General features: G+C 37.0%; 1 protein-coding gene and 1 long non-coding RNA gene across 4 annotated transcripts in view; one reads left to right on the plus strand and one right to left on the minus strand.

Moving 5' to 3' along the window:
• LOC128695768 (uncharacterized) overlaps positions 1-13,743 on the plus strand; it is a 52,720-nt gene extending 38,977 nt beyond the window's left edge. For all 3 annotated transcript variants that reach the window (XM_070092880.1, XM_070092882.1, XM_070092881.1), the window contains 3 exons: positions 8,174-9,696; positions 11,133-11,337; positions 12,412-13,743. In XM_070092880.1, the coding sequence (XP_069948981.1) occupies positions 8,174-9,696; positions 11,133-11,337; positions 12,412-13,470 (2,787 nt within the window). In that variant the 3' untranslated portion in view covers positions 13,471-13,743. The remainder of the gene's footprint in view (positions 1-8,173; positions 9,697-11,132; positions 11,338-12,411) is intronic.
• The window catches only part of LOC138853821 (uncharacterized), a 100,022-nt gene that overhangs the window by 26,692 nt on the left and 59,060 nt on the right, over positions 1-14,270 (minus strand). The gene's annotated exons all lie outside the window — the stretch shown is intronic.

A 14,270-nucleotide genomic window follows, 5' to 3' on the forward strand; every position in this document is an offset into this window, starting at 1 on the left:
CTTTGGCTACTCACTTTTATCAGGAAAATGAAAGTAAACCTCAAAGGAAGGTATAAAAGGGTAGCCCACCCTCACTATCAGATCCCCAACAACGAAACACCCCGGAGACAGCGGGCCCCCTTTCGAACTAGAAAAGGTCCATCATACAACCCCCCAAAAAACTATTCTCCCCAAAGAAATAAGAATTTAAAAAATTATTATTTTTAATGTATTATTTTTTTTCCCCCAAATTCTTTTAAATTATAAATGGATCTAATTTTATATAAACCGGGAAAATATTCATATTATTTAAAACTGTTTTTTATAAAAAAAAATTCAATTATTTTCCCTAAAATAATGGACTTGCTTGATACTACTTTCTCAACTTTTGGGAAAAACAATTGGATGGTTAAAATCTCTTACATAATAAATGAAAAAAATTTGGGAAACTTGTCCGGGTTTAAAAGCTATATTTAAAGTTGTTTTAAAACTTAGTTTGAGATTTTTAACCCGTTTTCCGTAATAAACTTTATATAAATTTTACAAGAAAACTTATGGGGGAAATCCATCAGCATTTGGGGGGTTCTTTTTTCAAAAATTTTTTACTGTATCAAAATTTTTTTAATACAACTTTATTATAAAAGTCTTGGGAAAAAGGCATATCAACCCAAATTTTTATGGGAAGGGGGAACCAACATATTTTTAGTTGAATAAGGCTGGTTGTCCCTTTTTGGATTTTAAAAAATATTTCTAACAACTTTAAAAAATTTATCTTTTCATTTTTTTGGTATTTAAATCATTACCTTTTCATAAATTTAACATTAGAATGGGCAAAATTCAATGCTCTATTTATTCATGTAAAAATTTTAAAACAATTGATTTTTAAAAAGTTGGGAAAATAAAAATCAAAACAAATCCATGGTCGACAGGAATTAATTTAATCTTGTTTCATAAAAAGCAGTTTTGACAATAATATGAATATTTCCTTTGGTTTATATAAAATTTGATCCATTTATAATTAATAAATTTGGGGGAAAAATTTAATAATACATTGGACAAATAATAATTTTTAAATTTTTTATTTCTTGGGTAGAATAGTTTTTTTGGTGGGTTGTATGAAAAAACCTGTCTGGTTCGGCTGGGGGCCTGCTGTCTGCGTCAAGGGGTTTCATTTTTTGTGGGGTCAGGTGGGTATGGGCTACTCCTTTATATACCTTCCTTTGGTCTTTAAATTTTATTTTTTTCCTTGATAATGTGATGTTTCAGCGCTTTGGGAAATTTTCTTTCCCCCAGTGGTTTTTTTTAAAATTCCCAAAATCCCTGTTTACTTTTGATCTTTATATATATATATATATATATATATATATATATATATATATATATTTTTTTTTTTTTTTTTTTTTAACAAATTGGGGTCTCCCCCCCGAGGGAAGGGGGACCCAAAAAAAAAAATCCCAAAAGAAAAAAACTTTCATCATCATTCAACACTTTCACCACACTTTTATTATCACTGTTTTTTCAGAATTTCTCAGAATACAACAGTCTAGAAAACATAAACATATAAAGATAAAAAATATCCCCCCAGGCTGCCAATATATATATATATATATATATATATATATATAAAATATATATATATATATATATATATATATATATATATATATTTTTTTCAAAAAATTGGCCGTCCCCCCAAAAGGCGGGGTGCCCCAAAAAGAAAACCCCCCCAAAAAAAACTTTCATCATCATTCAACACTTTCACCACACTGCACATTATCACTGTTTTCCCGGGTGCTCAGAATACAACAGTTTGAAGCATACACTTTAAAAAGATACCCCAAATATCCCCCCCAAACTGCCAATATCCCAAACCCCTCCTTTAATAAGGCATTGTACTTCCCATTTCCAGGACCCCAAGCCCGACTATTAGAAAAAAACCCGGGGTTTCCCCTAAAATCCCTTCACTAAATATTACCCTGCTCCCTCCAACAGATCGTAAAGGTCCCAAGTACCTTTTTGTCCCCATTCCTCCTATCTTGCGCTCATCCCCGCTTTTTTGGAAGCCCAACCCCTTCCACAAAACCTCCTTTCCCCTCCCCCAACCCCTTTCCCGGGGAAGTCCCTCCCCGCCTTCCCCCTATAGATTTATATGCTTTCCATGTCATTCTACTTTTTATCCATTCTCTCTAAATGACCAAAAAACCTCAACAACCCCCCCTTCTGCCCCCCTGGTTTAAAACTTTTTTTAACTCCACCCTTTTCCCCAATTTCCCCCCTCCGAAATTTTCTGCATAATTTTACACCCCAATTTTCCCTTAAAAGGGGCATCTCCCCGCCTCCAAGTCCTTCGCTGCTGCATTTCCACCCAAACTTCCCCAGCCATATAAAAGTTTTGGTACTCTATAAACCCTACATTCCATTCTTTTTCCTCCATAGATAACGTTTTTTACTCCCCTATCCTCAATGCACCCTCACCTTTTTTTTTCCCCCATCATTCTTTATTAACCTCATCCTTCATAAATCCATCCACAAACAATAACTCCCCCGTATCTGAAAACATTCACTTCTTATACTCCTCCTCCCCCTTTTTATTCAATTTTTTTTTTATCTAAATCATTTGATACCCTCATCACCCTTTCTCTTTTCTATATTTTACTTTCAACTTTCTACCTTTACATTCCCAAAAATCATCCATAACCTTTTTCAATTTTTTTTTTGAATCTCCCCTAAAACACAGTATCATCAAAAAAAATAACTGTGTAATTCCCATTTGAATTTGATTCCCCCAAAAATTTTAAACCCCCCCCCTCTCCCGAACACCCCCGGGATTTCTTCCCCAAACCCCCCTCTATAAATATATTAAACAACCATGGTGACATTAAAATCCCCCGTCTAAGACCTACTTTTTCCGTGGGAAAAAGGGCCCCCTCTCTTCTAAAACACCCTAACCTGAGCCTCCCATCCTCATAAAAACTCTTTTCAGCATTTTTAAAAAAACCCTTTTTTCCCTATACTTCCAAATCTGCCCATTTTCCCCTATCCACTCTACCCTTTTTTATATTATATATATTTATATTTTTACACCGGCGATTCCCCCCAAGGGCAGGGTCCCAAAAAAAAAACCACCATCATTCACCCCCATCACTTTTCTTGCCAAAAGGGTCCCTACACTACATTTTTTAAAACTGCAGTTAACCCCCCCTCCTTCAGGTGCGGCTCCCAAATATCTGAATACGTTCACCTCCTCCATACTCTCTCCCTCCAATCTGATATTCAATCTTTCATCACCTAATCTTTTTGTTATCCTCATAACCTTACTCTTTCCTGTATTCACCTTTAATTTCCTTCTTTTGCACACCCTACCAAATTCATCCACCAATCTCTGCAACTTCTCTTCAGAATCTCCCAAGAGCACAGTGTCATCAGCAAAGAGCAGCTGTGACAACTCCCACTTTGTGTGTGATTCTTTATCTTTTAACTCCACGCCTCTTGCCAAGACCCTCGCATTTACTTCTCTTACAACCCCATCTATAAATATATTAAACAACCACGGTGACATCACACATCCTTGTCTAAGGCCTACTTTTACTGGGAAAAAATTTCCCTCTTTCCTACATACTCTAACTTGAGCCTCACTATCCTCGTAAAAACTCTTCACTGCTTTCAGTAACCTACCTCCTACACCATACACTTGCAACATCTGCCACATTGCCCCCCTATCCACCCTGTCATACGCCTTTTCCAAATCCATAAATGCCACAAACACCTCTTTAGCCTTATCCAAATACTGTTCACTTATATGTTTCACTGTAAACACCTGGTCCACACACCCCCTACCTTTCCTAAAGCCTCCTTGTTCATCTGCTATCCTATTCTCCGTCTTACTCTTAATTCTTTCAATTATAACTCTACCATACACTTTACCAGGTACACTCAACAGACTTATCCCCCTATAATTTTTGCACTCTCTTTTATCCCCTTTGCCTTTATACAAAGGAACTATGCATGCTCTCTGCCAATCCCTAGGTACCTTACCCTCTTCCATACATTTATTAAATAATTGCACCAACCACTCCAAAACTATATCCCCACCTGCTTTTAACATTTCTATCTTTATCCCATCAATCCCGGCTGCCTTACCCCCTTTCATTTTACCTACTGCCTCACGAACTTCCCCCACACTCACAACTGGCTCTTCCTCACTCCTACAAGATGTTATTCCTCCTTGCCCTATACACGAAATCACAGCTTCCCTATCTTCATCAACATTTAACAATTCCTCAAAATATTCCTTCCATCTTCCCAATACCTCTAACTCTCCATTTAATAACTCTCCTCTCCTATTTTTAACTGACAAATCCATTTGTTCTCTAGGCTTTCTTAACTTGTTAATCTCACTCCAAAACTTTTTCTTATTTTCAACAAAATTTGTTGATAACATCTCACCCACTCTCTCATTTGCTCTCTTTTTACATTGCTTCACCACTCTCTTAACTTCTCTCTTTTTCTCCATATACTCTTCCCTCCTTGCATCACTTCTACTTTGTAAAAACTTCTCATATGCTAACTTTTTCTCCCTTACTACTCTCTTTACATCATCATTCCACCAATCGCTCCTCTTCCCTCCTGCACCCACTTTCCTGTAACCACAAACTTCTGCTGAGCACTCTAACACTACATTTTTAAACCTACCCCATACCTCTTCGACCCCATTGCCTATGCTCTCATTAGCCCATCTATCCTCCAATAGCTGTTTATATCTTACCCTAACTGCCTCCTCTTTTAGTTTATAAACCTTCACCTCTCTCTTCCCTGATGCTTCTATTCTCCTTGTATCCCATCTACCTTTTACTCTCAGTGTAGCTACAACTAGAAAGTGATCTGATATATCTGTGGCCCCTCTATAAACATGTACATCCTGAAGTCTACTCAACAGTCTTTTATCTACCAATACATAATCCAACAAACTACTGTCATTTCGCCCTACATCATATCGTGTATACTTATTTATCCTCTTTTTCTTAAAATATGTATTACCTATAACTAAACCCCTTTCTATACAAAGTTCAATCAAAGGGCTCCCATTATCATTTACACCTGGCACCCCAAACTTACCTACCACACCCTCTCTAAAAGTTTCTCCTACTTTAGCATTCAAGTCCCCTACCACAATTACTCTCTCACTTGGTTCAAATGCTCCTATACATTCACTTAACATCTCCCAAAATCTCTCTCTCTCCTCTGCATTCCTCTCTTCTCCAGGTGCATACACGCTTATTATGACCCACTTCTCGCATCCAACCTTTACTTTAATCCACATAATTCTTGAATTTACACATTCATATTCTCTTTTCTCCTTCCATAACTGATCATTTAACATTACTGCTACCCCTTCCTTTGCTCTAACTCTCTCAGATACTCCAGATTTAATCCCATTTATTTCCCCCCACTGAAACTCTCCTACCCCCTTCAGCTTTGTTTCGCTTAGGGCCAGGACATCCAACTTCTTTTCATTCATAACATCAGCAATCATCTGTTTCTTGTCATCCGCACTACATCCACGCACATTTAAGCAACCCAGTTTTATAAAGTTTTTCTTCTTCTCTTTTTTAGTAATTGTATACAGGAGAAGGGGTTACTAGCCCATTGCTCCCGGCATTTTAGTCGCCTCATACGACACGCATGGCTTACGGAGGAAAGATTCTTTTCCACTTCCCCATGGACAATAGAAGAAATAAAAAAAGAACAAGAGCTATTTAGAAAAAGGAGAAAAACCTAGATGTATGTATATATATATATGCATGTGCGTGTCTGTGAAGTGTGACCAAAGTGTAAGTAGGAGTAGCAAGATATCCCTGTTATCTTAGCGTGTTTATGAGACAGAAAAAGAAACCAGCAATCCTACCATCATGCAAAACAGTTACAGGTTTTTGTTTCACAGTCATCTGGCAGGACGGTAGTACTTCCCTACCTTTATCTAAATACTGTTCACATATATGCTTCAATGTAAACACTTGATCTACACATCCCCTACCCACTCTGAAACCTCCTTGCTCATCCGCAATCCTACATTCTGTCTTACCTCTAATTCTTTCAATTATAACCCTACCGTACACTTTTCCTGGTATACTCAGTAAACTTATTCCTCTATAATTTTTACAGTCTCTTTTGTCCCCTTTTCCTTTATATAAAGGGACTATACATGCTCTCCGCCAATCCCTAGGTACCTTCCCCTCTTTCATACATTCGTTAAACAAAAGTACCAACCACTCCAACACTATATCCCCCCTGCTTTTAACATTTCTGTCATGATCCCATCAGTTCCAGCTGCTTTACCCCCTTTCATTTTACGTAATGCCTCACGTACCTCCCCCACACTTACATTCTGCTCTTCTTCACTCCTAAAAGATGGTATACCTCCCTGACCACTGCATGAAATTACTGCCTCTGTTTCTTCCTTAACATTTAAAAGTTCCTCAAAATATTCTCGCCATCTACCTAATACCTCCATCTCCCCATCTACTACCTAGGTTACTCTGTTTTTAACTGACAAATCCATATTTTCCCTAGGCTTTCTTAACTTGTTTAACTCACTCCAAAATTTTTTCTTATTTTCATTAAAATTTCTTGACAGTGCCTCTCCCACTCTATCATCTGCTCTCCTTTTGCACTCTCTCACCACTCTCTTTACCTTTCTTTTACTCTCCATATACTCTGCTCTTCTTATAACACTTCTGCTTTGTAAAAACCTCTCATAAGCTACCTTTTTCTCTTTTATCACACCCTTTACTTCATCATTCCACCAATCACTCCTCTTTCCTCCTGCCCCCACCCTCCTATAACCACAAACTTCTGCCCCACATTCTAATACTGCATTTTTAAAACTATTCCAGCCCTCTTCAACCCCCCCACTACTCATCTTTGCACTAGCCCACCTTTCTGCCAATAGTCGCTTATATCTCACCCGAACTTCCTCCTCCCTTAGTTTATATACTTTCACCTCCCTCTTACTTGTTGTTGCCACCTTCCTCTTTTCCCATCTACCTCTTACTCTAACTGTAGCTACAACTAAATAATGATCCGATATATCAGTTGCCCCTCTATAAACATGTACATCCTGGAGCCTACCCATCAACCTTTTATCCACCAATACATAATCTAATAAACTACTTTCATTACGTGCTACATCATACCTTGTATATTTATTTATCCTCTTTTTCATAAAATATGTATTACGTATTACCAAATCTCTTTCGTCACATAGCTCAATTAAAGGCTCCCCATTTACATTTACCCCTGGCACCCCAAATTTACCTACTATTCCCTCCATAACATTTTTACCCACTTTAGCATTGAAATCCCCAACCACCATTACTCTCACACTTGATTCAAAACTCCCCATGCATTCACTCAACATTTCTCAAAATCTCTCTCTCTCCTCTACACTTCTCTCTTCTCCAGGTGCATACACGCTTATTATAACCCACTTTTCACATCCAATCTTTATTTTACTCCACATAATCCTTGAATTAATGCATTTATAGTCCCTCTTTTCCTGCCATAGCTTATCCTTCAACATTATTGCTACTCCTTCTTTAGCTCTAACTCTATTTGAAACCCCTGACCTAATCCCATTTATTCCTCTCCACTGAAACTCTCCCACCCCCTTCAGCTTTGTTTCACTTAAAGCCAGGACATCCAGCTTCTTCTCATTCATAACATCCACAATCATGTTAATGTTGCAGTTTAAAAACTGTAGTGTAAAGCACCCTTTTGGCAAGACAGTGATGGAGTGAATGATGGTGAAAGTTTTTCTTTTTCGGGGCACCCTGCCTTGGTGGGAATCGGCCAGTGTGATGATAATAAAAAATAAAAAATAAATATATATATATGTATGTATATGCATGTGTAGTGTGACCTGTATGTAAGTAGAAGTAGCAGGATTTACCTGTTATCCCATGTTTATGAAACAAAAAAAAATAAATCCTGCCATTATGTAAAACAATTACAGGTTTCCGTTTCACACTAACTTGGCAGGATGGTAGTACCTCCCTGGGTGGTTGCTATGTACCAGCCTACTACCTATTAACCCTAAAATATCCATACTTTATTTTGCCTTATATATTATATGAAAAGTCCATGACATATATTTGTGATCTGTGTATTTCATTTTTAGGCATTAATTTCTTTTCAGACTCAGACTCACGTTGAAACGACAGATGCATCAGTGTCTACTCCAGTTACTGTGAGTTTTCATCCACAACCACAGGATGATCTTTTTCACTTACCGACTCAGGAAAGTCTTCAAGTTCACCAAGTACCATCTAAGGATCATTTATCCTCTAATTGCACATTACTTCCTACAAGTCGTGTAACTCTTGACATTAATCCTTTGACTACAGCTCTTGACTCTTCCTATGACTCATACAAGGAGACAGGCACTCTTCAAGGTATAGTTCACGTAGTTGATATTCCACATGCGATTGCCCAACGGCGACTCAAGGAGATTGGAGATGAACTCAACAAAACAATACATTGTTGTGAACTAGATGTAATACCTAGTCCAGCTGGTGCTAGGGAAGTAAGTGAAGTGTTAAGCAACTCTCTAGAAAATAGTAAAGATAAAAAAGTTAGAGATAAAGTTGCCACTGATAGATTACAAACACTCCATGATTTGTTACTTAATGAATCTGCTTTGGAAAAAGACAAATATGATGAGTTTTTCCAACATTATGAAACTCAGAAGATGCAAACTATTGTATCAGTAGATAATAAAGAGAATATTCTTTTAACTGAAGGTCAGATTGAACATGAAAGACATGAAATACCAGAACATGAATTACCTGTTATTACTACTGACAGTTCACCAAAACAACAATATCAAGGCAATAATAAAATTACAATGAATGAGCTTGCTGAAGCATTTTCTGATGGAAGAATAACACTTGAAAATCTGTATAAAATGAGTTACTCCATGCCAATAGAAAATGAAGAAAAAGTTTTGGTAGAGAGGGATGCTAACCAAGATGTTGAAGATTTGGAGCAGCAAGCTTTAAAGGCTGCAGTGGGTCTTAATGAATCTAGAACTCTGCTTTCAAAGGTAAATCTTCTGCTTCAGACCTCAGAAAAATTGGAGAAAGAGAGACTAGAGTCACAAAGACTGGAGGCGTTAGATAAAAACATTACTCATTCTTCATCTATAATTAAAAAAAATCAGGCCTATGATATTACACAAAATATACCATTTGATAATTTGGGATGGCAAGAAATGCTGTCCTCGTATAAAAAAACTGGAAATCCAGACATGATTTTGAGGTTTGTTGAGACAGTAAATCTTGAAGACATAACTGACGAAATGATTGATGAGATAATGAAGTGGGAAGCTATGCATACGAACAAAGATTCACCTCATTGTACATTGTATTTTCAAGATTCTCCCAACTCTTTATTAGAAACACATGATATTAAGACAGTGCTAACAGACAATGAAAGTCCAGAATTTAGTATCCGTCAAAGTTTATCAGAGATAGATTGCTTAGATTCTCTAAGACAGATCAATAAAGGAATTTCTAGAATGTCACAAGTGCAGACAGTAAATGAAGGGGCAGTAACAGAAAGAAGTCCAAGGGAAGGTGGATGTAAAATAGTGGACAACTTGAATGAGACAGAAACGGTGACGGATTCACCCAAATTGCATCTCGATCTAACAGAACTCAGGTAAGAACTTTTCTTCACTCTAGATGACTATCATTTACAAGTTTTACAGTATCAATTTTATGAGAATATGTTGCCTCTGTACCAGAGGTAGCTTTTTATTTTTTTAACGGCTGTTCCCCACTGAGGCAGGGTGACCCAAAAAGAAAGAAAAAACTTCCATCATAATTCAACACTTTCACCATCACTCATACATAATCACTGTCTCTGCAGAGGCACTCAGATACAACAGTTTACAAGTCCCTGCAAACTGCTAATATCTCAAACCCCTCCTTTAAAGTGCAGGCATATACATACTTCCCATTTCCAAGACTCAAGTCCGGCTAATCGGTTTCCCTGAATCCCTTCACAAAACATTACCCTGCTCACACTGAAGCAGCTTGGCAGGTCCCAAAAATCATTCGTCTCCATTCACTCCTATCTAACACGCTCATGCACGCTTGCTGGAAGTCCAAGCCCCTCGCCCACAAAACCTCCTTTACCCCCTCCCTCCAACCTTTTCGAGGACAACCCCTACCCCGCCTTCCTTCCCCTTAAGATTTATATGCTCTCCATGTCATTCTACTTTGATCCATTCTCTCTAAATGACTAAACCACCTCAACAACCCCTCTTCAGCCCTGTGACTAATACTTTTATTAACTCCACACCTTCTAATTTCCAAACTCTGAATTTTTTGCATAATATTTACACCACACATTGCTCTTAGACAGGTCATCTCCACTGCCTCCAACCATCTCCTCACTGCAGCATTTACAACCCAAGCTTCACACCAACATAAGAGTGTTGGTACCACTATACTTTCATACATTTCCTTATTTGCCTCCATAGATAACTTTTTTTTTGTCTCCACATATACCTCAGTGCCCCACTTGCCTTTTTTCCTTCATCAGTTCTATGATTAACCTCATCCTTCATAAATTCATCCACTGACACGTCAACTCCCAAATATCTGAAAACATTCACTTCTTCCATACTCCTCTCCAATTTGATATCCAATTTTTCTTTATCTAAATCATTTGATACCCTCATCACCTTACTCGTTTCTATCTATGTTCACTTTCAACTTTCTACCTTTACACACTCTCCCAAACTTGTCCACTAACCTTTGCAATATTTCTTTAGAATCTCCCATATATATCTCTGCACACACATATATACATAATATAAATATATAGATATATGGGATATTGGCAGTTTGGAGGGATATGTTGTGTATCTTTATATGTGTATGCTTCTAAACTGTTGTATTCTGAGCACCTCTGCAAAAACAGTGATAACGTGTGAGTGTGGTGAAAGTGTTGAATGATGATGAAAGTATTTTCTTTTTGGGGATTTTCTTTCTTTTTTGGGTCACCCTGCCTCGGTGGGAGACGGCCGACTTGTTGAAAAAAAAAAAAATAATATTTTATCTGTGCAGTGCAGTAATGTGTCATTTCAGATCTTGGTCAAGCAGCTCTCTTACTACGATATCCAAGCATGGGTCAGCAAATCACAGTACTTTTGCTTGTGACACTAAAGTTAAAAGGCAGCAGAGAAGAGCAGAAATTCGTGCATGGATGAAGAAACAAATGGAAAAACGTTTAGAACCTGTTCAAGCTATATCCCAAAACACCATTGCCAAAACACACTTGAAAACTTCTAAGGTATTAGTGTCATATATTTTTTTACTGCACTATCCATACAGGATTTTTTTTTCTTTTACTCTGTAGTGTTATTACATACAATAATTTGGTTATTGCAGTGTCTGCTTATCAGGCATTCTAATTAAATACATACTGCTGCACGTATTTTTGAAGTATGGAAAATGTTTTTCCAGTAGTCAGTTTTTTTCTACTAATTAATTAGGATCACAACTATTAATTAGGATCACAACCTTTAAACACCACAGTAAGACTATATAACACTATCATTTCAGTTAATCTCTGTCTTTTCCTATTTTCTATCTCAGTTCCTCCGTTCTGTGAATTGGATTGAACCATATACCAACCAGCTGGCCAGATCACCAGTGTATAACAGCTTACAAACAATGGGGTCCACAGACTAAGAAATTGTTATTTGATAGCACTGGCACAAACACAGTGTTTGAGATGTTACATACATACCATGTGTACCATGTTGCAAATTAGAATGGTGTTTCTTAGAATAATATTAATATAGCCCTCCATTACTAAAATATTGACAGTTGGATCCAGAGTATGGAGAAGATTGGCTAATATTGTACAAAGATGCTTAGAGCACAGTGAACCTTTTTTAAGAAACATTGTCGTAGTGAAGGCTTGCTTGGCATTAAGCATTTTCGTTATCTTTGAATGGGAGGCATTCAAGTTAGATCTGAGGAAGGGGAAGGAAGATCCAATTCTTTGGATCAAGAGCCCAAAACCAGTGATTACTATAATCTTTAAAAATGGAAGGTTTGAATTATTATATTCATGGAGGAGGGGAGGGGGAAACATTAAACCCATAAGGGTCATATAGTACCTGGGGAAATGGAAGGCAGTTGGGTTTTAAGGAAAAGAATGTCACATCCATTTCCATGGATCAGAAGCCTTTCACTGGCATCAAGGATCCTAGCTATCTCCATGTCAATCTTCTTAACTGTTATTCTACACATAGTACTAATATATTTCATTTGTACAAGTTGCTGTTTTGTTTTTAGGTTTCTGTTATATAATTATTTGGTTCTGAACAGTTTGTAATTGTGCTCTTTTATTTTCCAGTATCAAGGCAAGACTCTAAAGAAGAGTACGGGCACCATTAAAATGGAAAACCAAGGACTCTGTGGTAAACAACTGCGAGAGAGAAGCAGAGAGAGAGAAGACCAGCGTGTACAACTACGTGAAGATCACCAAAGAAAGAGAGAGCAGGATGTGGCTAAACTTTTTGTTGATCATGAAGAAGAATTAGCAACACACAGAGATTTGATGGTTAAGAAACTACTCTATGAATCTCCTCGCATTTCTAGGAGAACAGAGAGAAAGAAAAATACTCTCAGTAACACAGATGATGAAAGCCAATCTAGTTTAAGGTTGAAGAGAACATGTGCTAGTATTAGAACTACTGTACATTCACAACAAAGCAGTAAATCTAGACTAAAGTCCAGTTCTAGACTTGCTGAATCATTTGTTACCAAGCCTAAATCATCTGCAATGTATAGGAATTATACATTGCCAGAAGAGAAGGCCTTATTTAAAACTAATGCAGGTCTATGGAGAAAAGGGGAGCAGTCATCATCCGTGGTAGATAATTTAAGCTCCTCAAGTGCATCTCTTGTTAGTTTTAAAGGTCCAACAGATAGAAATAGAACTCGTGTCTTAAAAGAACAAAACATAGACAATGTTAATAGTGTTCAAACTGAACTGACAAACTTGATAATGTGTTTAAAACCTAGAGAAATAGATAAAACCTTGCCATTTAAAGAATCTGTCAATAAACCATTGTTATCCTCAACAGTTTCATTACAGATGAAAAGTGGGGGCACTAAAGGAAGTTTAAAAAGTATGACTGAATGGAAAAAACCTGTAAATCCTGAAAAAGCATCAAATGATAAATTTAAATTTAAATCAAGTTTAGCAAGTTCCACTTATCCATTATCATTAGATCGTATCTCTGAGGTAGACTCAAATACCCCAGCAGCTTCATCACTGGACGTCTCAAACAGCAGACAAGAGGAATCATTATCTGTACAACGTGATGAAGGTTGCTCAAAACATGAAGACAGTAGTTCAGAATCATCATGGACCATCCCCACTGATGTAAAGAACTTATTATATGGGTAAACTTTTTGAGTCACCCTGTTTTTGAAATCTCATGAGTAAGCAAGAATAAATAAATGTTATGATGCTAATTATATTTTTTTGTTTGAGTTGTGATCGAAGGTTTGTCATATTTTTTGCCCTTACTATTAGTCTCATCTAATATTTATTAAATCAGTGTTTTTGTTGTACTTTATCACATGATACAGCATTACAAGAGCCTAGAAAAACTATACATAATTACTGTAAGACAATGAATATCGAACTAAAAGGTTAATAAATGTTTTAAATCATAAAGTATTATCAGTATCCTATTTCCATTTTTTAATTTAAGAATCTAGACTGAATTTCTTCCACTTTCCTTGACTGAATAAACTGCAGACAACCTCAGCCACTTTCCTTGGTCATGTAGAACTGCAAAAACAAGTCCATTACTGCTCTTGACAAAACAACTAGATATTGTCCTCGATCGAGTAAATGTGTGGACAGGGCCAATAAACGTCTTTAACAAAAGACTAAATAAAACTGTGGACATGTTATCATTATAATTAAAGCACTAAACCTGAAAGTGATATACAGCACTGCAGGGAGGGGTGTTTGAGGGGTAGAGGATATGAGATAGGGGAGAGTACAGGAGTAAAATTTCAATCAAAGATCATGCAGTAAGTTTCTGTTAAAAAGTGAGTCTGCATCAAGTGTGAGATTTAGCAAGGAGTCGAGTATGTTGGGGCAGTGGAGAAATAGGAAGTGAATTCTGCAAGCCTGCTGATATACAGGACAATCTATTAAGATATGTTAGGTAAAAGGACATGTGCAACTAATGT

The sequence above is a fragment of the Cherax quadricarinatus genome, chromosome 41 (genome assembly GCF_038502225.1).
Source record: "Cherax quadricarinatus isolate ZL_2023a chromosome 41, ASM3850222v1, whole genome shotgun sequence".
NCBI lineage: Eukaryota > Metazoa > Arthropoda > Malacostraca > Decapoda > Parastacidae > Cherax > Cherax quadricarinatus.